The sequence below is a fragment of the Zootermopsis nevadensis genome, unplaced genomic scaffold (assembly GCF_977971745.1).
Source record: "Zootermopsis nevadensis isolate Lab colony 2312 unplaced genomic scaffold, Znev_1.0 Znev_ptg000030l, whole genome shotgun sequence".
Classification (NCBI taxonomy): domain Eukaryota; kingdom Metazoa; phylum Arthropoda; class Insecta; order Blattodea; family Termopsidae; genus Zootermopsis; species Zootermopsis nevadensis.
This window is the reverse complement of record NW_028259162.1, coordinates 5,493,039-5,514,696: the sequence shown is the minus strand read 5'-3', so window position 1 is coordinate 5,514,696 and position 21,658 is coordinate 5,493,039. Positions and strand designations below refer to the sequence as shown.

The window sequence follows — 21,658 nt, the reverse complement described above, 5'->3', positions numbered from 1 at the left end:
CGATCCCTGGACAGCCTGAGGAGCACAAACAAAGATAATTTACGGAATTTATTATGCAACCATTTCATTGTTTCAAAAAAAAATTCGCTTATTACCAAACAACTTTCTGTAACAAAATCAATCAGTGAGATATTTTACATATTTTTAATTTTTCAATACCAAATTTAATTTCCGCTGCCACTGTCAGGTATTCCTCTAAGTGTTCTTCAGAGAGATTCTTCTTGGTAGTTATTTTCTTCTTACGTCATTAACCTTGCAAGCCCTTCGTCAGACAAAGTCCAACAACCTTAACACTTAAAATGAAGATACTGGCCCATAATACTTGTGATGCCATGTCACATAAATGTGCCTCAAATGTTTGTTTTCATGGAATTCAATATAACATATTGACAATTTTGTTCCAGTATAATGTTTGAGTAAAAATTGGAAGTGGTCTTATGCACAAGTAACCTGGAAGTCAAAGTGTCAAAGCAAACAGTTGCTCGTGCCGACAGGTACTGCCAAACGCTGCAATAACAGAGCACGATTTGCCCCTCTCCCACAAAGTCCATCCAGAACGGTTCTGGTGCCCACTCAGTATCCTACACACCTCGTGCCAAATATCTTTCCCTAGGGGTACAGCAGCCGGGACGTGAAGCTAACTACTCACTCCCATCTAATTCAGACGTAAAAATACGTAAAGCTACACATCCATTCCCCCGTACGTTTTCATAGCATGATGTTTGATCTTTCAACGCCCAGTGGTAACTATATATACCACTTGCTTTTACAATCAATAATTACGCAATTTTTGTACGTATGGATCTCGTATGATTCTCATAATAAACACGTATTATATCTTAAACACTGACCAGATATAATTTGAAATGGTAAAGTGTTGTTTTCTTTGCTGTACGAATTAAATTTTTGAATAATATTTATACGAGCTTCGAATTCAGGGGGTTAAAAAGCACAGGGACAATTTTAGCTTTACATTTTATGAAAACACAGGGCGAAGAACGGGTACGTTTAGAAAACGTTCATATAAATCAAACCTAAATACACGCAAAACTGAATCAGATTTTAATTCAACCGAAATGCACTCTTGGTTATAATATGAATCATCAACATTTAACACTTAACGTCATGTCTCTTTTTTTTCCGCCGCGCTGTTCGAGAACAAAAGGCTGTCAAAGGAGCAGTGTACCGCAAATAAGCAAATTTCATAACCACGAAGCCCACTTCAGCATTTGATGGTCATTATCTTGAAAACACTTCGTATTTAATTACTTATGCACACTTTATTTAACGACGCTGTCTACAGATCAGATTGCAGCGTGCAGTGCTGAACGAAAGGGTCACTAAAGAACAGTGAGAAGGGAAAAACACAAAAGAAAGTGGTCGTGGCTTAATTTAAGGTACTATCCGTACACGTGCTTCTAAAAACTGAAAACGGTACAAAAAAAAGTGCACGACGGAAAACATGTACGTACTTTTCCGAAACTAAAATCTTGGTAAGAATTCTTTTATCTTTCTGTCTAATCCACAAGTGCCTCAAAACACGTGAGCCTTTACATAACAAAATTTCTGCTACAATACGAATGGATCGGTTTCATTAAAACTAAAAGTCACTTTCAGCAAATATCGGCAACTGTGAAATACAATAATTCTTGCAAGGAAGATTTTGAAAATTACGGATGCCCGAGCACCGAACCTTCCTGGCGCTTCAACCACATCAGCCTGCTCTATATGCATTCCTCAACACCGTCTCTGCGGGTCAGCATAGGAGCCGTTTCCGCCCAGTAAGAAGCCCCATCAAGCATGGAACCAAATACGTAATGTAGCACGAAATGTAGTTTCGCTTCCGGTTAGGATATCAAAGTCGACGACCTGACCACGTTTCTGATGAGTATCATTTTCAAGTAGCTATGCACTACTAATAGGACTTCATTTAAAAGCCAGAATCCATGTCCCCACCCCGAAAAAATCCTAGAAACTACAAAGCTCTTAAATTAGTAGGAAGTTAAAAATTGACCCGGAAGTTTCATCACAGTGGGTCAATAAGTTTTCTTAATATTTATCCTACCAGAGAGCTTTCTCGAGGTACACCCTTGTCCCAACCCTGAGGCATTGCGTTCCTAGGACGGGTTCCCAACCAAAGGAGAAATACAGAAATAATTAAAATTCCGGGGTCAAATTGTAACCGCCTTCGTATATTATATCATTACACAGATACACATTATCTAAAAGACACCAAACTCCGCGGTTCCAAGTTCTTAAATAATGATTATGTAATACAAATGTGTCAGGTCAGTGCACTACGTGATCTATATAAATCACAAAGTTTCTCGTTATATAACATCAATTCCCTAAACTGCTAACTTCGTCCTTCCCAAGTCCAATACTTTCACTGACGTGAATGTGCACGAACTTCACGTATGTCCACAGCGAAAACTCTTGATGCCTTGGTACTGAATCCCGCGAAGTTTACCACAATCCCAAAACGTTCTCTGGAACTATGTGACACCCATTTCACCGTATGAATAAACACGGTCTTTTTTAAACTGCTACTGCTCCAACAATTTTTAAAACTCAAGATTCAGAACCACATAAAACACGAATAATTTATTAACTATGTGCGTGAATATTGGCTTCTCAACCAGCACTCAGATACAATGCATTATTTAATGACGAAACCAACATTCCTTAACACCAACGCTGAAGAAGTCTTCAGAAACACATATTTCCTGGAAAACAATTTGACCGCTCCGGAGTCAAAATACGAAGCCCCATATTAAAGACATTGGATTTAAGCCCCTCCTACACGCATACTCTACGCTGAATCAAAATTACATTTGCTTCGCTAACAAAACACCAGGGCAAGTTTCCTTTAATTACAATACTTAGTTTATGACAACACGGTCAAAATAAGTGTAAATATCTTTAATAAAAATGTATTTTATCTTTGTCTGCAATAAAAAAGGTAAACTAACTTCCTGCCTATTACGCATGCGCTAGTTAGCGGTTATCCGTTTCATCCGTCTTATAATATTTATCTTTACAAAGCACATTGCCACTATCTGCTGCTCCATAATCCTTTTACTGTTATCTTTGCATGCAAGGAAAACTTTTTATATCGCTTGGCTGTATCTTCAGGCCTAATTTATACGAACACTGGGAGAAAGCGTACAAAATGTTCAGAACACAAATTTAGCCAAGCATTTCTGCTGATTACTCCATGAAATGGACAAAACATCACAAGAACATCCTACACGTCCGACAACAAACACGAATGAGACTTACAACCAGTTTTTTCTCAGTTCAGACCACGCAGAATGAAAGCTCTGTACCCGTTACTTTTTAATCGCACCTCAAAAAAAAAAGAGTTCTTGTAACTTCCCTCAAAAAATAATTTATTTGTTGCAGAAAACATTAATTCGTGTCAACGCTAACGTAAAAATTAATGTCCCTTAGCACTTACACGTTTTCTGTTAGTTCTACATTGAGGATACCATCCTGAAAAACAACTAATGGCACAACGTTAGTAATGAAAAACTTGCAAGCCTCGTTAATGCCTGCATGAGACGAAATTTCAGGTATTTCGCAACCCGCATTTCGTCAGGAATAAATCCTTAAGCGGCATCAACGAATGCTTTCAAAGATCCTTCCCCCATCAACCGTGTCGTATCGCAGACACGTTACAGTATCTCTGTTTACACAATATATGTGTACATAATGTTATCTTAAATTTATCATTGGTCAAAAACGCTTCAACTCGAAAAAACTCGATGAATATCTAAATTTCATCAAATAACTACTGCGTAGAAATACGCCAAATGTCGCGATCTGCTGACATAATTTATGTCGTATCTCATTTGAATGTACTGATCTCCGAGTTACATACTAACACAAAATAAAAGCCCCATTTACAAAATCTAAAATATACAGAACTCTTAATTCATTTCGTTTTGTATGGGAGTGAAACTTGGTCTCTCAAAATACAACACAAAGACAGATGACAAATTTCTGATGATGGACCTATCTTGAAACACGAAAAAGGAAATCATCGGAGTGAAGAAAATTACATAAACTAGAAACACAATTTATATTCTACACCTAACATTCAAAGCATCAGAGCGATTATTAAATCATAGATGGTGGCATGTAGAAAATTATAAACTGGTACACATGAACCTCTGGTGACGTAAGTGCAGACAAATATAATTTTGTAACTAATATTAATGAAACGGTGTAAAATAATGAACTGGATTCCATCATCTCAATACCGGACCCAACCACTGGTTTTTGTAAACATGGTAATGAATGTTCACCTTCCACCCAAGTTAAGAGCCTTTTCCCAGCTCAGTACTCTTTTCGTCAAAAAACCTATCCCAAGCAGTTCCGTTACTTGTGGCGCTTGAATAAAACTTCAAATTGAAAAATACAACTATAGTTCATCCTTAATATGCTCATATTCATTGCCACCATATTAGTTGGAGCACACAGTCCCGCATCCACAAAACGAGTCATTGCATGCACAAAACTGAAACGTGAACCTTTACTATTCTCCTGTAAAACAAACACAAAACACAGGAGACAAAATATCAAGAAACAACAGACCAAATAAAAACCACTGCTGATATGTGAAATTCAAACATCTCTTAACAACAGTTTTAAATATAAAGGCCGGAAATACGCTGTGATAAAAAAAGCACATTTACTGTTTGTTTGTTTTCACATATCCACACAAACATACATACGTCGAGGAATTCATAAAAATTCATCATGGGTTTAGCAAAGCACACAGCTCAGGTAACTTTTTAAGCACAATGGCAACTGTATACCACCTGCTTCGACTTAAAGCTCACAGCATAGTTAAGCTTTTCATTTGATTTTTAAACGAATTAACTTATTAAACATACTTTAAAATATTCGTGACGGATTAACTCGGTGATATTAATAGAATTCTGTATCAATATGTAGATAAACTTCGTGCTCCATAGAATGCAGGGATGAAAAACCTGAACAAAAAATAACTTCTATAAACATAAAATACTATGCAACACATGTTTGTCTTTCATAGTTTTCTTAAGAATTAAGCAACAATGCTACTCCACTCCACAACAGGACTATGTACGAACCCCCATGCAGAGCCCAATGAGTCCTCACTCGGGCCCACAATAAATTGAAAATGACTGTACGCGTCTCAACCTTCCGTATTCGACCGACTAGAATAAATCAGGAACCCTCCCCTCTTCGTGTCCTGCCGCACAGTTCTTACCACACGGCACTACCAACCTTTACATACAGTGAATAAAAATTATGGGCATAAACAAGAGCTCAAACCGCCCCCTTCCCTTGATCCATACACACGTGTGGACAAATGTCATAAATCCACAATTCACGAACTTTAACAAAGACGATCTAATGGGTTTACAACCGTTCTCAAAATGGCGTCTTGGACCACTCATGACCTTGCATGAAAATTGCTTACAAATCTGCAACGTTCATACAAAAACATAAGCCACGAAACAAAAATGGCCAAAGCACTATACTAATCAGGCCCTCAATAGCCAGTGTTTCTTGCAGAAATGCATCAATCCGTTTGTTAACTCCTGCTTCTTCTGCCGCACAGATACCTGTTTGTAAAACATGAGAACAAAATGTACAAAGATTTAACAAGCAAATGACAACACATAAGATAAGCTCTGTGCTTGGTTGCTATGGACTCACGCCATCCCGATCCGTGATGGCAGGCAGGCCAGAGGGGGGGACAGGCGGTGCGAAGCCTGTCAGGAAATCCGTATGCCTAAAGAAAACTTGGCACAGAACACTTTCTAAACACTGGCACCTCAATAACCAACACATTCACAACAACACCACCACGACAACCAAAAGAACACCTAAAAGAACGACACTTCGGAGCACAAGTAACATTCTTATTCCCATGGCAGTAGAGGCACCATCAACATACCGTTTGAAATGTTCTCGAATCCGATCCTCGCGGATATTCTCCGGCAAATTCCCAACCCAAAGGTGACGAGTCTCTCTAACCATCTTGCTCCGAACTCTTCATGAGGGACGCTTTACGTAGCTTCCATGGACAAAATTACGTACGCACACAACATAATAAATCCCTTCGAACCCGCACAACACATTACTCCTCTGCTTCAACACACTACTCTACAGCGAGTGACGTCACCATGGCGGGATCAGAACCAAAACCTTCCTAGATTCGCCAACTGGGCTGTCTTGCTGCTCACACGAAACAGTCGAACTGACTGGCGAGTTTATGCGTAGATCGGATGAGTCCATTTTACGTGAATTCAAGTGGAGGGGTGTTAGGTGGTAATGAGGGGCTGGGAACGGGTCGAAGAAAGCATGCAGCCACTCTTGACAGGCAAAAATCTAAAAAGGTTTCGAGTGGATGGGTTGGGTGATGGCCAGAGGGGGTGATGCAGTGTTTTCTTTCCATTTCAAACATACGAGTGCCTTGCGTTTTTAAAATAAGTGCAGGTTCAGCCGATTCTAAAGGAGTCGAGGAAATTCCGTGTGTTCTTGTTTCACGTGCTGACTAATATATACGAAACGCGATATTTCTTTTATGAAAGCCACAGAATAGTCGATTGGATATTTATAAATCAATTGCTGCTGTCCGTCTTACTCTCACTTAAAACTGGTTATTACATTCTTAGTTTTAACTAAATTCAGGAATATACAATTCTAATGATAAAAAAGCATACTTGATTAAGTAATAACCTACTATATTGATGGTGTGTTTCTTGCCAGAGGTACTTTGTACCTACCATTTTCTCACATTTCATTGTGTATCTTGTAAATGTTTACCTGAAGAAATATTTAATTATTTATAATCTTCCCATAACCTTTCGAACATTTACAAATATTTATATTTTTCAGATGATCACTTACATGACTAAATGGCGTCACAACCCAAAGCACCAGGCCTTACATTTTCACGGCCGTTAACATCTCACATTCCCTTTCATCACGCCCAAATATTTCGTTCACTTTTAGCTGATTTTCTGAAGGGTAATAAAAATAAGCGGGGAATCAGAAATCACGGTCGGAATGTTGTCGGTCTTGCTCAATCTAAACTTCGCCTTCGTATGTATTTATATATTGTGTCCCTGTGTCTCCATCCATAAACAAAACAAGGTAAAGGTAGAACATGTTGAGAAATATATTTGAACGAATATTATGTCGAACTGAACCATTCGTTATTGTAGGATGAAGGGAACACATCTGCACATATCCTCTTTCATAAATTTCGCAAATAACATAATGCACCAAACCAAAACAGAAAACCTTTTGTAAAAACGAGTAAGTCTGGTTATTCCAGCACTCAGTCTGTAGGCAGTAGTATGATTTTGTTATTTGTTAAATTGTCACACTACCTGCATACATTGTCCGACCTAAGTTAGCAACAAATTTTAATACGTTAGTTAAGGTGGTCGATTTCTACTGGACTTGTTAGAGACCATTTTAGAGCACGGTAATACCATGATATTATTCCTAACATGGCAATCATTCCATTTTTCATGGACAAACATTCGTTTGAAAAGTATCCACTAGAGGTACTATCGTGCAGTAATGCTAGCCAGAAAGTGCTTCACGAAACTACCGTAAGATAGCAGAACAAGAACGAAAATTCATCATCAGTCGCTCTGAAGTTCTTGATGGATTTCTCGTCGTCACATGTGGGAGATTTTTATTGTAATTAAACGTTGGTAATTTCATGCTTATAAAAACAGGTCCGCAATGTAAAAACCACATACAGTATTGAAAGACGTCTTGAGGTGTTTACAAGAAGAGTAAGTCCTTGCAAGGCAATATAATACTTTTCAAACAATTTTTTTGGGAGTATCTTGTAAATTGCTCATAATATAGAATGAGTTATCTTTAATTAGACAAATGCCCAAAAGTGTACTGCAATGTCAAACAGACTTTTGTTAATCTCCCATCAGTATGTTTATATTTCAACAGGATACAAAAAAATTTTACTTTTCCAAGATGAAACAAACTTCTTGAATAAAAACTTGAGCTAAAAGAATTTATAATTTTAATAGAAAATTGCTAATGTTGTGGATGTATCTAGTGCTGATCCTTGATAAGTACTGTTCTATCAACTGGCTTTCTTTAGTCTCATGTGAATGGTTTGATAAAATATAGCTTTCACTTCATTCCTTCCAAACCATTCTTTCATCAAAATTTCTCCAAATCAATACACATTATATGGAGACAAAAAGAACTTACATGAACTACAAATATTAAGTATTTGGTGTGCGGTCTTCTGGAATATGAAAGCATGCAGTTTCATAGTAGGTTACCAGTGTTTCAGAGAAAATTATTGCCTCCACTGTGCTAAAAGTGAAGGGTGTCCACCCAGAAGTTTGCTGGGGAGCCCAAGGCCCTACAAAAGGGCTGTACTACTATGAAGTAGTAGTCGTCCACCGAGAAGACTACAATCCAAACATTCACTGTTGTAAAATCTTACAAGATTCATTGACAAAGTATTTCTTTTCATTTTAAAGCCAGTCTTGCTTTATTTTTCCCTTTTTGGTGTAAAATAGTAATTTTTACTTATTAGAACTAAAAATTAGCACAAGTTCTTTGGATGAGTGTCGGTGACCAACTGAAATTCAACCACACTGGTCTAATGTACCCTTGCTGTCTTGTGGGATTCACAGATAAGATCACCTACATGCATAAAATTCTTATGTAGTCACTTGACCTATGTGTGCCTGATATGGAAACCCAAATGGCAGCTGTGTTGTTGCTAGTATAGTCTGAAAATTCATTGACACGATTGGTACAAGGGGGGAGAGAGGTTATAATTTGGAACAGTGTAAACGGGTAAAAGAGAATATAAAATATGTAACATTACTACATAATTTAATCCTTTTTATGTACATATACAATTTACAATTAAACTAAGCCAAACAGTTAATTTTAAATTATACTATATGAATGAGAAATTGCAACCCTTCATAAAATTTCAATGATTTAATATTGATGAAACATCACTCACAAAATACAACCTTTCTTTCTCTCCTAAACTGTGACACTGCTTCTTTGAAGTCATGAGACTCCAAAATGGTTGACAAATTTCCAGTAAACATAAATGAACAACACAAATAGGCAAGGAAGTACTAACCCATATTTGTCCTCACATACTTCCTCCTTGATCGTATGTTTAATTTTACGAAGATGACACTCTCCCCTCACAAGTACACATCTACCATTACAAAGGCAGTGCAAACATATTTATTGTAGATCAACAGCTTCCTTTCTTCACATTAAATATAATACAACTTAAGAAAATGACAGCTGTAAATAAGCATAAATACAAGACAAACTGGAATGTTCCTCTTGCTTTTGTGATAAAACAGTAGTAACATATCTTCAGTTTAGGCCACAAAACTGAAGTATGGAATTTTGGTGTAAGCTCTTGCAAATTTGTAGCTAATATTTAAAAAACATTAATTCCTCAGTGTCATACAATTTTTTGTCAGTATATTTACAAGATAGGGAGGGTGTATTTCTTTGGGTACAGTAACATTCCAAAAGTGCTCCTCATTTGGAGGGGAAAGCACATGCTCTTGTATTACCCAGAAATGTTCTTCAAGAGCAGACCTCACCCTCAAGAGGATAGGGTGATCTAACCAACATGGTAGAAGCAGCCCAGGGGTGTCAAACCCAGGGAACAAGCCCTGTGGGTAAAGCTCCAGAGTGAGACCTGCTGAGGAAAACCTTGGCTGAAAGTCCTTAGGTGCAGCCCCCATGATTAACTTTGCCTAACTCCTAGGAAAAATAGACAGACATGGATGGACCCATAATGTGTTCTTTGCTTGTGCCTGAGCATGAACACCCAAAAACCTAAACATTTTTCTTAGATGAAGAAGTAATTTCTTTGATAACAGTTAAATATTGATACCTTTAAAATCATATTATTATATTTTTCACAGGTTTGAAAAATGTATGATTCATGTGGTCGTAAAATGTATAACTAATCCTATAATATTGTTGGTTTGTTTTATAATATTCTTTTGTAAAAATTAGAAAGCAAGTTCAAAAGAAAAATTCAGCTGTCAAACACAATTTATAACATAATTTACTCTTCAACTTCTCCCATACTATTATATAAATTAAATTTTTAGTAATGTGCATATCTTAAAATGACCATGTTGCTCTACAACAAATAGTTTTACCCATTGAAATGGTAAAAATATTCTGAATATTTGTATAGTTTTTCTTTAAATAAGGACAAAATAAGATCAGAAGAGTAACATAACACATACTACTTTAAAATCAAACTGACTCTCCTGTCTGAATACTGAATATTTCCAGTTAGAGATTTTTGTATGCATCTGAAGGCACTTAAGAATGTTAAGTGCCCTCTTCCTTATTTTCAGAACATTTTACCTCACTTGTTTTGATTATTTATATAGTTTTTGGTATTTGTTACATAAAATGTCAAGCTTTGTAAGGACTGAGCTCATTTCTCACTCCTGTTAATAACTCTATTATTTACACATGATAAGCGAGTTTGTGCATATATCATCATATTATTATATAACCCCACATTGGGCTGACTCGAGGAATGTTAGCTTTGGTACATTTTCTTTATTAACTGATTGACGTGGATATATTAAACCATATTCATGTATGACTGAGTTTTCTTACACCCTGTCCATCATGTGCTACGTCTTTACAGCGGCCGAACTGTAGTGCCAACTGATCAGTGTTATCATTGAAACTTGAAACTTAAAACTTAAAAATAGTTTGGTTAAACAGTGTGTGATATTTGTATGATAAATGCGTAATTTTGAGAATATTTTATGTGTGTGTTTTAACTTCATAGAATTTATTAAATGGGTAATGTATAAAATGTTTTGGGGACAAGGAATTGAAAATAAAAAGAAGTAAGGTTATGAAGAAACAGAACACTGGCACTTCGTTTGCTAGTAACCACCACATCAATCTCTCAAGTACATATTACCTTATAAACACATTGATGCATTATGAAGTCTGATGGACTTCTTGTCTACACTCCCCATTGTAAATATCATCCATAGAATGAAGGGCTGGTGGTACCTATATTTCGAGCTGAAAGATGAGATATGCTCTATATTACAAGTCTGTAACCGAAGTTTCTAGCTTTGTACACGATGCCTTCCTCAGACTATAGAACAGAAGTGCTCAATGTAACAGTTTTATTACCTTTATATTAATTTTGGGTCCCGCGCCGTAGCCGCGCAGTCTGAGGCATCATGCTTTGGACTGGTGATAAGGAATGCGCGCTGGTTCGAGTCTCGGGGAAAGAAATTCTCATGAGCTTTCGACCGGTGTATGGGACCGGTACCAACCCAGCATCGTGAGGAAATTGGGGAGCTACAATGGGTAGCGTAATCTGGTCAGGAAAGCTAGCAATGGCTGGGGGTTCGTCGTGCTGACCACACGTCACCCTATATCTGGTTGGATGATCGTTCACCTCTGCTTAGGCCAGCAGCCAGCTAGTCGGCTTTGGTTCTCAGAGGGCTCTTACGCCACAGATTATTATTATTATTATTATTATTATATTAATTTTGGAGCAACTACGAAAAACAAAAATTCGCATGTTTATCTAGTTTTGTTCTGTCTTGGAAAAGTATTATTTTTCATACCATGTAACTACAACTAACAGTACAACCTGATACAAATTCCAGTAGCAGAGGTGTTCGAGTACGGAGGTTGCATTGCATTCAACGCTACGGTATCCAATGCTGCATGCAACAGCGCCTTTATTTACGATTGCCTTATCTTATTTATGATTGAGGAAACACACTTCCATTACAGGTACAATTTTACACCAGAGATCCTAACAAAACTTTACCTACCTACCTGCATCCATAATTATGTCCCTTCTGACGACTTCTGCTTAAAGAACGGTTCACAGCACTGTAAACTGAAACTAATCAAAACCTCAGCACAAAACTGGATCACAATATAATTTATTTTAATTTAACACAGTGCTGACAACACTGAAACAAACTACTCAGAACTAAAACAAAAGACTGCAAACACTGACCTCTGAATATGAAAATTCCTCAAGAATGTAACTTGACTCTTACTAGATAATAAATTAAGTTGGTAAGCTACTAGCCACTAAAGCAAGTGCCAGAAGGATAGATCACGTCATTGCCGAGAGAAACATCCAAGTACAAACCAGCAGATAAGAGAAGTCTTTTTAATCAAAGGAAAAAAAACATTGTTTTTACCTATGATATGAGATCTCAAAATATTCTCTGTGCTTTTGCAATGATCTGCGACTGAATGTTACACTCAGCAAAATTCCAACTTTTTATTAAGAAACATTATACTTACACATTCACACGCGCAAAGTAGTGCCAGCTGATTCAGTAGAGGGAAAAGATATTCCAACTGACAAAACTTTTGTGACTCAAAAACTATCAAAGTGGCTTATAGACTGAAAACTGTTTAATAATGAAAGCCTCCAATTTAAATTGTGCCACATTCTGCGTACCTGCTATGACAAAAGTTAGAAGCCTCAAATCTAGTCAGCTGGTCTGGTGTTTCAGGAGAATAGTGACAAGAGATGGGAGCCTGAGGATCTATACTGGGGAGCTTTCACCACCACTGCTATAGTCTTTCAGCAACTCTCGTAAACGCAGAATCTCTTTAGATGCTGCTGCAAGGTCTGACTGCAGTTGTAGTTCCTTTTCTCGCAAACGTTTAATGTCTCGTTGAAAATTCTGCCAAAATAAAGTGAAGAGGCGAATTAAAACTGTTAGCTGTAATAAACAGTTAACGTAAATATTACTTGCGTGTAAGGTGTACTCTGAACCTGGATGCACTAAATGCCAACACACACTTCGCTCATCTTGGGGACATTATCCATTAGTATCTGATAGCTAGTTCAAGAAATATAACACTCATAAAAGACAAGTTCTAATGAAATCAGTAAATCTTAACGCTATAAAAATTATTTACACAAAGATCCCTGATTCTGTGTTGCACTGAAGAGCAAGTCGATGTAATAGTCAATCCTCCATGGCAGTGGTCCCCAACCTTTTTGTGCCTACGGGCACATTTGAGAGTTTATGACATCGTGGGGGGCACCAACCAATTAACAAAGCCAAATTTTCTTTTCTCTGGACAAATAAGATATGTACACCAAATAATACACAAAACAACACGACATTTAATGATACAAGAAACCGTGCAATCAAAAATATGTAGTTTTATAAGTACAATTATTATTACTCAAGTGGGAAGTTAGTGTGATGTTTGGCGCTGCATTTCATCGGCCAGTTTTTAAAATTTGGGAGTGTAGGATGTTACTGCTCGCAAACAATCGTCAAGATGGGTGTCAGTAAGTCGAGATCTGTGCTTCGATTTTATAATGTTCATGGTTGAACGGCCTTCATTATTCAGTATAACCTCTTTCCGTAACACCACGGGCACTGAGTTGGGGACCACTGCTCCAAGGGTTCTATCGTATGTACAGACAAATTATGTTCAAATTTTGAACTTTTTTAATCTTCCCATGCTGAGATCTCACTAGAGAGACATTACTTTTGTTTCACATTTTCACAGTAAGATGAACTGTAGTACAAAGCTATAAATAGTTAACTCAAGGTAAGGAATGTCAGCACAGGTTTCTCATTGATAATGCCACATATGAAAGACATACGTGGAATAATGACCGGGACAACATATCTCATTCACAGAATAGAAAATGTTTAATGAAAATATAATGCTTACTGGGTATACAGGATAGAATTACTGTGTCTTAGATTATTTAATTATGTTGTTTGAACTGTATGGATTTCATAGCATTAAATAAAATGAGATGAGATGATATGATTATGAATGCTGAAAATTCTATTCTGGCATTCCCCTTGACATACTGCAGGAAATCATAAAAAAGACTGTCAGGATAGGTCGTAACCTGGCCGGGATTCAAACCGCATACTTCTTGAAGTCTCCTCATTAGTGTGGAAGGATTAAAGGAACATGCTCTCACTACCAGCCATCACATTCTGATGACCCCAGTCCACTCACCACATTCTGACGCAGCAAGTCAAGTTTATCACATTTGAGGCGCGTTACTTCTTGCCGCAGTGCCTCGGCTTGCCTCCCGCCTGCTTCCCCAGTGTCCAAGCAGAGACTACAGGCCTTGTGGGGTGTCTCTGCACTGGACATGCTCTCCAGACCTGTGTCACTGTCCACATACACAGCAGCATCCAAGTCCACGCTGTTTAGTGATGAGTCATCACTCTCTGATAGTGCTGGCCTGAAATACATCAATCATCACATAATCCGTGGCGTAACAGCCCTCTGAGAGCCAAAGCCGACTGCTGGCGTCACATTCACATGCCTAAGCAGAGGTGAACGATCATCCAACCAGATATAGGGTGACGTGTCTATGCAAGCTCTGGGAAATATATAAATCTAATTTATTTTCAGATATCACTAAAACTTTCACTTTGACTTTTAACCATGGTAATGATCCCCCAAAGAGGGGGCCAAGGTCATTGGGAATCAATAACAAGATGAACCAATGTAAATATTTAATTTCTTTTACATTTAAATTCATGGTTACCTTTCAAAGTTTGGAACTCATATATGATGAATTCAATATAAAAATGGGAGTTAAGCTTGGTAAAATTTATAGATAAAAAATTAAAAACAGCTTTTATAAGGAGAATTTTTTCTGGAGAAAGAACAGGGCATGGGGACTAGAATAACAAACGGAGACACGAGAGAAAAAGTTAAAGAACCACTACAGCAACAATTCTGAGACTTTTCATTTAGCTACGAGGGAAGTACCTCACCTAGCTGTTCGATGGCTCTGCATGTCTGGACTGGATACTGGAGAAGATGGCGTGCTTTTCTTTCCTCCCCCACTGCTCTTTGACAAAGACCTTCCACTCTGAAACAAGGCAGTTCCAAATGACAAATAACAACAAATAAATAAAGGGTGTCATAATGTAATGGATGTTACAATGAAAGAAAAAAGCTAATAAACCATGCACTGACTGCAAAATATATTTGATACAACAACTAAAGTCCAAAATATGTCAAAATTAACTTACCTAACCTAACTTAACTTACACCAAACTAGCTTTAGCTAAATTAATTACTTGATTGACAGACATATATACTGATACCTTAAGCCTGACTTTATATACAAAATAAAGACAAAAATTGTACATTTAGTTAAGCAAGATGTATATTTAATTTAAATAATGATCCACATTTCTCCCTCGTTTAATAGTCTTAGAAACAAGGGATACATTCTAGCTACAATGTACTACTCACTGAAGGGGTAGTTGTTTCTGGTATGGCAGGCTGCGGAGGCTGTTGAGTTGAGACAAGTTTTTTGCAGGCCTGTCCACTGCTTGTACTGCTCCCTAGGTTATTATCCACACTTGTACTTCGAACTCTTGCTATAAGAGCCTTACGCACTGTGTCAATGAAACGACTACCAGCACCACTACTGCTTCCATCGGATTTTGGCGTGTCAGGAGCTGAATGGGGAGAGTCTGTACCTCCGAGGAAATCTCTTGATTTCTCCCGCAGCTCATCTGTCAGGGACTGCAGCAGGGATGTTCTAGTTCGCAACTGTAGGAATAAAATATATTTATAGCTTTCCAATGTCATATTATTTATAAAGGTCTAAAGTATTGCAATTAATATTTTTTTTTTTTTGTATTACTCTGAAATTATACACATAACAACTGCAGGGGAGAAAGGATTATAACTGATATAAAGTAAGAAGGTTTTAGACGTATTTTTAATTCTTTTAACAAAGTGCATTCAAAGAAAGACTAAAAATTAAACTTATTCAGTGGGTTACTAGTTATCTCAACTGCTTTTTGTCATTTTTCCAAAGTCTCTCATCTGCCGACTGTCACCATGAAATGTGTAATGTACTGATCTCACCTCAAGTTTAGCAAACTTCTCTGCCTTATAGCAAGCATTCTCAGCATTAATCAGTTTGGTAAGAAGAAATTCCTTAAAGTCTGGACCCTTCTTGAACACAGCTGGAGATGGGAGTGTTGGCCCAAAGAATGGAACGTCATCACGAGCCGTCACACTCACTTTGTACCTGTTAACATTAACGTGAGGTTTTGTCAGATGTAGGGCAAGAAATAAGAAAAATACACAAAATTGTAGTTGGTAAACCTGAGAACAGAGACCTGGGTACAAACAATAGGATAAAATGAAGACAAATCTGAGAGAGCTGTCTGAGGGCATGGATTGGATGCAATTTGCTTGGAATGATGAATCAATGGGATACAAAGAAAAGCACAGAATTTTTTGACTGACTGCTTAAGAAGACCTTACACTCTGGGCTCAAAATAACCAGAAGTATGGGTGATGTCACAGCCTGCGTTTCGTGTGCAGGACCTAAGCTAAAAATATCCACCATTTGCCTGTACTTCCTAATCACTGTTCTGCAATCTGATGATCCCATATAATTCTCCTTCACTGTCCAAAGTACTGCTTCAATCACTATCATCAAAATCACACTCACTGTCCATTTCCCTTAAATTTATGACAGATGACACTGCTCTATCATGATAGTCAAAAAACAGTGACTTACTTTTACATAAATGTTAATATTTTCCCTTCAGAATGAGGTTAACTAGACGTATCTTCTACAAATCACAGACACTTAATAATAATAAAATTAATCAACACTAAAATATGAAGCGACAAGCCACACACATTAAGAATGGACTTTGTGACCAACCTCTTCGAGGCCACAACACTCACCTTGTGTTAGGACTGTTAGGATCTAGGACTTGTACCACGATGAATGCATGAAGAAAGTGTGATGCAATCATATCAGGTGAAAACGGAGTGTTTGACTCTTGAAACACTATTGCCACGATGTCATTGCCTGGAAGGAACAGATATAATAATAATGCTGCATGACTCAGGAGTGACAACCACTATACAAAAATTTTTGATTTCAGAAGAGAATCTCTGCAGTAAATGAAAATTTTCCACACAACCAAGACATAGGGGAATGCCTTGCATTATAGATCTTGGTGCTGGATGTATTCCCCCCACTTTCATGTATATACACCAATTTTATCTTAAGAAGTCCTTCAACAACTGTCATTTTACTTTGTTCACGATTTAGCTAAATTACAGTTTTACTTAAGAAGTAGATGATTTTTGTCACGGGAAATTTCTAAGTTCAGAAAGAGTAGCCCTGTTCTGCACGAGCGCAGTAGACACTACTCGCTACACATACCAATGTGCCTCTTCCTTTGCAGTTGTTGGGGATCACTGTCCCTGTATGGCAGCAATGTGGAAACATGAAATATTATTTCTCGGTCCTTAAATACTTCATACACTGCTTCATCTCCTGTGTGGCCAAACTGCGTGTCCAAACCACCTCGGTATCTGAGACACAGACCGGCAAAATAATACACAATTTAAAGATATAAATAAGCAAAAGTCTACTATACAAAGTTGTATCACATAAAAATATGACTAAGCCCTTGCATTATCTGGAGAGAAAAAATTAACACAAAAGTACAGGACATTTATTTTGTTTGCCACTTAATAAAGAACTATAAGAGAAAGATTTGCTATGTCCACAGAATGCAGAGAAAAAGACTCTCAAAATTAATGATGAATTACAGACCACATGGAATAGCTCAGTCAGTATAGTGACTAGTTACGGGCTGGACGACCGGGGTTCGATCCCCGACGGGGGCAGAGGATTTTTCCTCTAGCTTCTGCGTTCAGACCGGCTCTGGGGCCCACCCAGCCTCTTCTACAATGGGTACTGGGGTCCTTTCCCGGGGGTAAAGCCGGCCGGGGCGTGATGCCGACCACTCACCCCCATCTAGTGCCGAGGTCAAGAAAGGAGCTACAGCACGTAGCAGGACAAACTTTACTTCACTTTAGAGACCACATGGAACAAGAAATCAAGGACAATCACTGAATGGACTGAAGTGAGAGGGACTTCTAACTTACTAACAGGAAACAGACAAACACACACTGTATACTATATGAATGTTTCCAGCATGTTGGTAATGCTGACAGTATGATTAAAATATGATATGGGATGTCTCCAATAGCACACATTTCATACAGAATGTGATTGAAATCAGTCAACTGATAAAATAGTTGTCGGTGGGTGTAGATAGACGCACACTTACCGATATATACATCTCCTATGACATTCTTGTATCCCTCAAATAACTTTAGGAATATCAATAAATCAGGAATTTTATTTCTTCTCTGCAATTTTTTTGTGGTTCTGCTTAATTTAACAAATTACTGTTCTTCTCATACATCCCTTTTCTTATGGGTATGGAAATTAAGTATAAAAATATGACATCAAAACTCATACCCTTTGTGGTCCTTAAGCTGAATTCGCTGTCCCAGAAGTTCCAGGAATTCATCCAATGCTGCACTGGAATGAACATTGCCAAATAATTGCTCCTCTGTTGTCTGTCCAAACCGTTGGTACAACACACCAAATTTGAAGTTGGAAACCAGAACATGTTCGTCATAGGCCGCAATCAGCTGCGATGCTCGGGGACATAGCACCGGTGAAAACTGATCCACACTGAGCTGCTCATTCAACAGCTGCAGATGGAAAAATTGGTTAATTGGATTTCAGAGTGTTCATGTCCCGTGCGAAGGTATTATTCTGAAACAATCTTAGAGAGTGAGGAAAACCATGAAAAATCTACATCAGGACAGTCACCAGTCCAAGCAATATTCAAACCAGATGACCTTGAATACAAGTACATTGCACCAACTGTTCAGTTTTTAATGGTGAGAGTACTTACGAGTCAGAGAGATGGACAGAACTCCACTTAATGGTACCTGCACCTTGTCGTGGTGGTGGGGCTTGAGTACCTCAGTGACCCCAAGAGCTACTGGTAGGACCTCCCTAGCCAGATTGGTCGAGGGGGAGAGGTCAGACTAAGACAGGTACCCTGGTCCTCCAGGTTGGGGGTTGGTCGCAAGGCTAACAACCTTGCACCGTAAAAAGGAAGATGTTTCTAAACCTAAACCTCGGACAGACAGACCTAACAGAGGACCGAATAGGAGAGGAGAATTGAGGAGGCCATGGACCGAATACGGAGCGGAGAGCCATAGAAGAAGAAGAAGAGACGAACAGAAGTGGAGATCTTTAGCATAATGTAGCCTACATAGTGGGGCATCTAGTATATTCTCTGCACTTCCAAAGTGTGTAAGAGGTGAAGGGTATACAGAAATTCTGTAGTCATATCTGGTCAGGGTCAAACCCAGAACCCTTTGATGTTTTACTCCTACAACCACCAGTTCCACTCCTTCTAAATATCTGCTCCACAAAATAATTGAAACGTCAGCTACCTGCAGCTGTTCACCTGGACAGGAAGTACGCTCATGCTTCCTGACATGCTGTTTCCTGCGTCCAGATTCACTGCTCCGCGCAAGTAGTTTGCTTGTCGAAGACATGCTTCAGTTCATCCCTTTTTCCTCTCCCTTCCACTCCCCCTCCCCAAACTACACATACATTCCAGTTTCAGATCACAAAGAATGGCGTTATTCAACTTTGCTTCTGGTGCATCTCAATTCCGCAGATATGGGCGAGGATCTTCGGAAGACTACTTTGGCTTATATTTCAGTACATGGCACGAGGGTCAAGGAAAACCATCAGAAGACATTACAAACCCCCATATAAGACACACAATAAGCTAACTTGGTATATGAAATAAAATCTACTGTAACCTTGAAACAGCAGAACAAATAATGCATTAGTCATCGAAATACTGAAACAATCTATGGAATTTTGCCAAAATGTACTTATTGGCTCCTCTGAATTTAAACATAAAATTAATTTCCAACCCATAATACAAATTCAACAGAGAGAGAGACTATTATTTATAAACTTTGCATTTTAGAACTCTAATGAACTTAACAGCCTAATCTAAAATCAACAAAAATAGTTTATATCATATGACTTTATGTCTAGAAACTAGTTTCATATTTTAAGTATTACAAAAAAACTATTCTGAACTGAATATTAATTTATTTGAAGAATAACTATTGTAACTCTGTAACCTAGTTTCATATTTTATTCGTAAGTGATAAATTATTTCGAGTATTTATTAATTACGAACATTATGAGCAGAACATTAATATATTATAAGAATACGAAGAAGAATAAATATGATCGAAAAACTAGTCTCCTGTGTTATGCCAAAACGACAAATTATTTTGTGTGTTCATTAATCGTGAACGAGTGGCAAAAATCTATTTACGGAAGATGAAGCAATATAAATATAATTACAAAAGCTGTTACCTTTCAAATACAGTTATGTATATGTAAATAATGCCCAAAACAAGATTACTATGCTTTCCACACTGGACACTGCGAAATAAACTCACCTATTCATAACAACTTTTATAGAATTGGTATTGGTTACTTGGAAACATATCATGCTCCGTAAAATTTGAGGTTTTCACAGCGGAGTATGAAGATTTCTGTCTTCTGGGTTGTTGCGCCGTGTAGTATGGTAGATGTCGATTCAATCGTCTTGATGACGGAGGCAGTATGACCTCTGAAACGTTGGTTAACATCGACCAGTCTACACAGCGCAACAACCCAGAAGACAGAAATCTTCATACTCTGATGACGGAGGCAGTATGACCTCTGAAACGTTGGCAAACATCGACCAGACTACACAGCGCAACAACCCAGAAGACAGAAATCTTCATACTCTGATGACGGAGGCAGTATGACCTCTGAAACGTTGGCAAACATCCACCAGACTACACAGCGCAACAACCCAGAAGACAGAAATCTTCATATCATGCTCCACCTATATTAGACGGAGACCTAAATAAGTGAAGTGTGACCTCAATTAGTCAAGCAACTGAACCCTTCCGTTGTAACAAAAAACTGCAACCGACAGGACTTCAGATCCACCCAAAGTAATCAGTCTGAAAGTTCAAAACGAGACTCAACTTCATACTGAGCACTGTACTAAATAAGTATAAATGACGTCTTAGAGCAACACGGCCAAATCGTGGCTGAAACTAAATTCTACCTCAAAAGTACCACTAACTTTCCAGCAGGATAACAGTGTCAATTAACACCATCCTGTACCAAACACTACGTCTTACGAAACTGGATGCACATTCTTCATTTGCCAAGTCTTTGCCAGAGTGAATGAATAGATTCGGCAATATTAGTGGCCAGGGATTGGTATTACACAAATCTTGTTTATCCATCAGCTACTAACCAACCAATTAGCCAATCTTCTTCATACTTGTAGTTCGCATGTTCCCAATGTATTATATTACGATCTTTTTAAATATTATTTTCTCATTTCTGCCTAGGTCACTATCATGGTTCCTTTTGATATGCTTTTCAAAGCAAAATTTGTAAACGGGGTACCAACATTTCAGAGAAACAAACTGCTTCCACATTTAAGGCTGGTGGGGGCAGTATGTTCCTCCAAGATACTGGTTCCCTCTAAACCAGTGGTATTCAACCCCCGAGGGTATGCGAAGACATCTTAGGGGGTACGTGAAATTTTAAAAAATATATATATTATTTTATGATAAACACTGAATAATCAGTAATGTAATTTATTTAATTTATTTTAGATGTAGATTATATACTATG

General features: G+C 37.9%; 2 protein-coding genes across 17 annotated transcripts in view; both read right to left on the bottom strand.

Annotated features, from left to right (window-relative positions):
- The window catches only part of spen (spen family transcriptional repressor split ends), a 125,707-nt gene extending 119,469 nt beyond the window's left edge, over nt 1-6,238 (bottom strand). For 8 of the 11 annotated variants that reach the window (XM_087358477.1, XM_087358478.1, XM_087358482.1 and 5 more), the window contains exon 1: nt 5,954-6,237. In XM_087358477.1, coding sequence (XP_087214603.1) covers nt 5,954-6,036 — 83 coding nt within the window. In that variant the 5' untranslated portion in view covers nt 6,037-6,237. Of the gene's footprint in view, nt 1-5,712; nt 5,733-5,953 lie in introns of those variants that run through there. The other 3 variants (XM_087358479.1, XM_087358480.1, XM_087358481.1) reach the window with 2 other exon arrangements.
- A 2,637-nt stretch (nt 6,239-8,875) lies between these two features.
- The window catches only part of RapGAP1 (Rap GTPase activating protein 1), a 165,124-nt gene continuing 152,341 nt past the window's right edge, over nt 8,876-21,658 (bottom strand). For all 6 annotated transcript variants that reach the window (XM_087358488.1, XM_087358490.1, XM_087358491.1 and 3 more), the window contains 8 exons: nt 18,383-18,621; nt 17,273-17,424; nt 16,786-16,912; nt 15,949-16,114; nt 15,325-15,627; nt 14,838-14,935; nt 14,065-14,296; nt 8,876-12,752 (listed from right to left, as the gene is read on the bottom strand). In XM_087358488.1, coding sequence (XP_087214614.1) covers nt 12,612-12,752; nt 14,065-14,296; nt 14,838-14,935; nt 15,325-15,627; nt 15,949-16,114; nt 16,786-16,912; nt 17,273-17,424; nt 18,383-18,621 — 1,458 coding nt within the window. In that variant the 3' untranslated portion in view covers nt 8,876-12,611. The remainder of the gene's footprint in view (nt 12,753-14,064; nt 14,297-14,837; nt 14,936-15,324; nt 15,628-15,948; nt 16,115-16,785; nt 16,913-17,272; nt 17,425-18,382; nt 18,622-21,658) is intronic.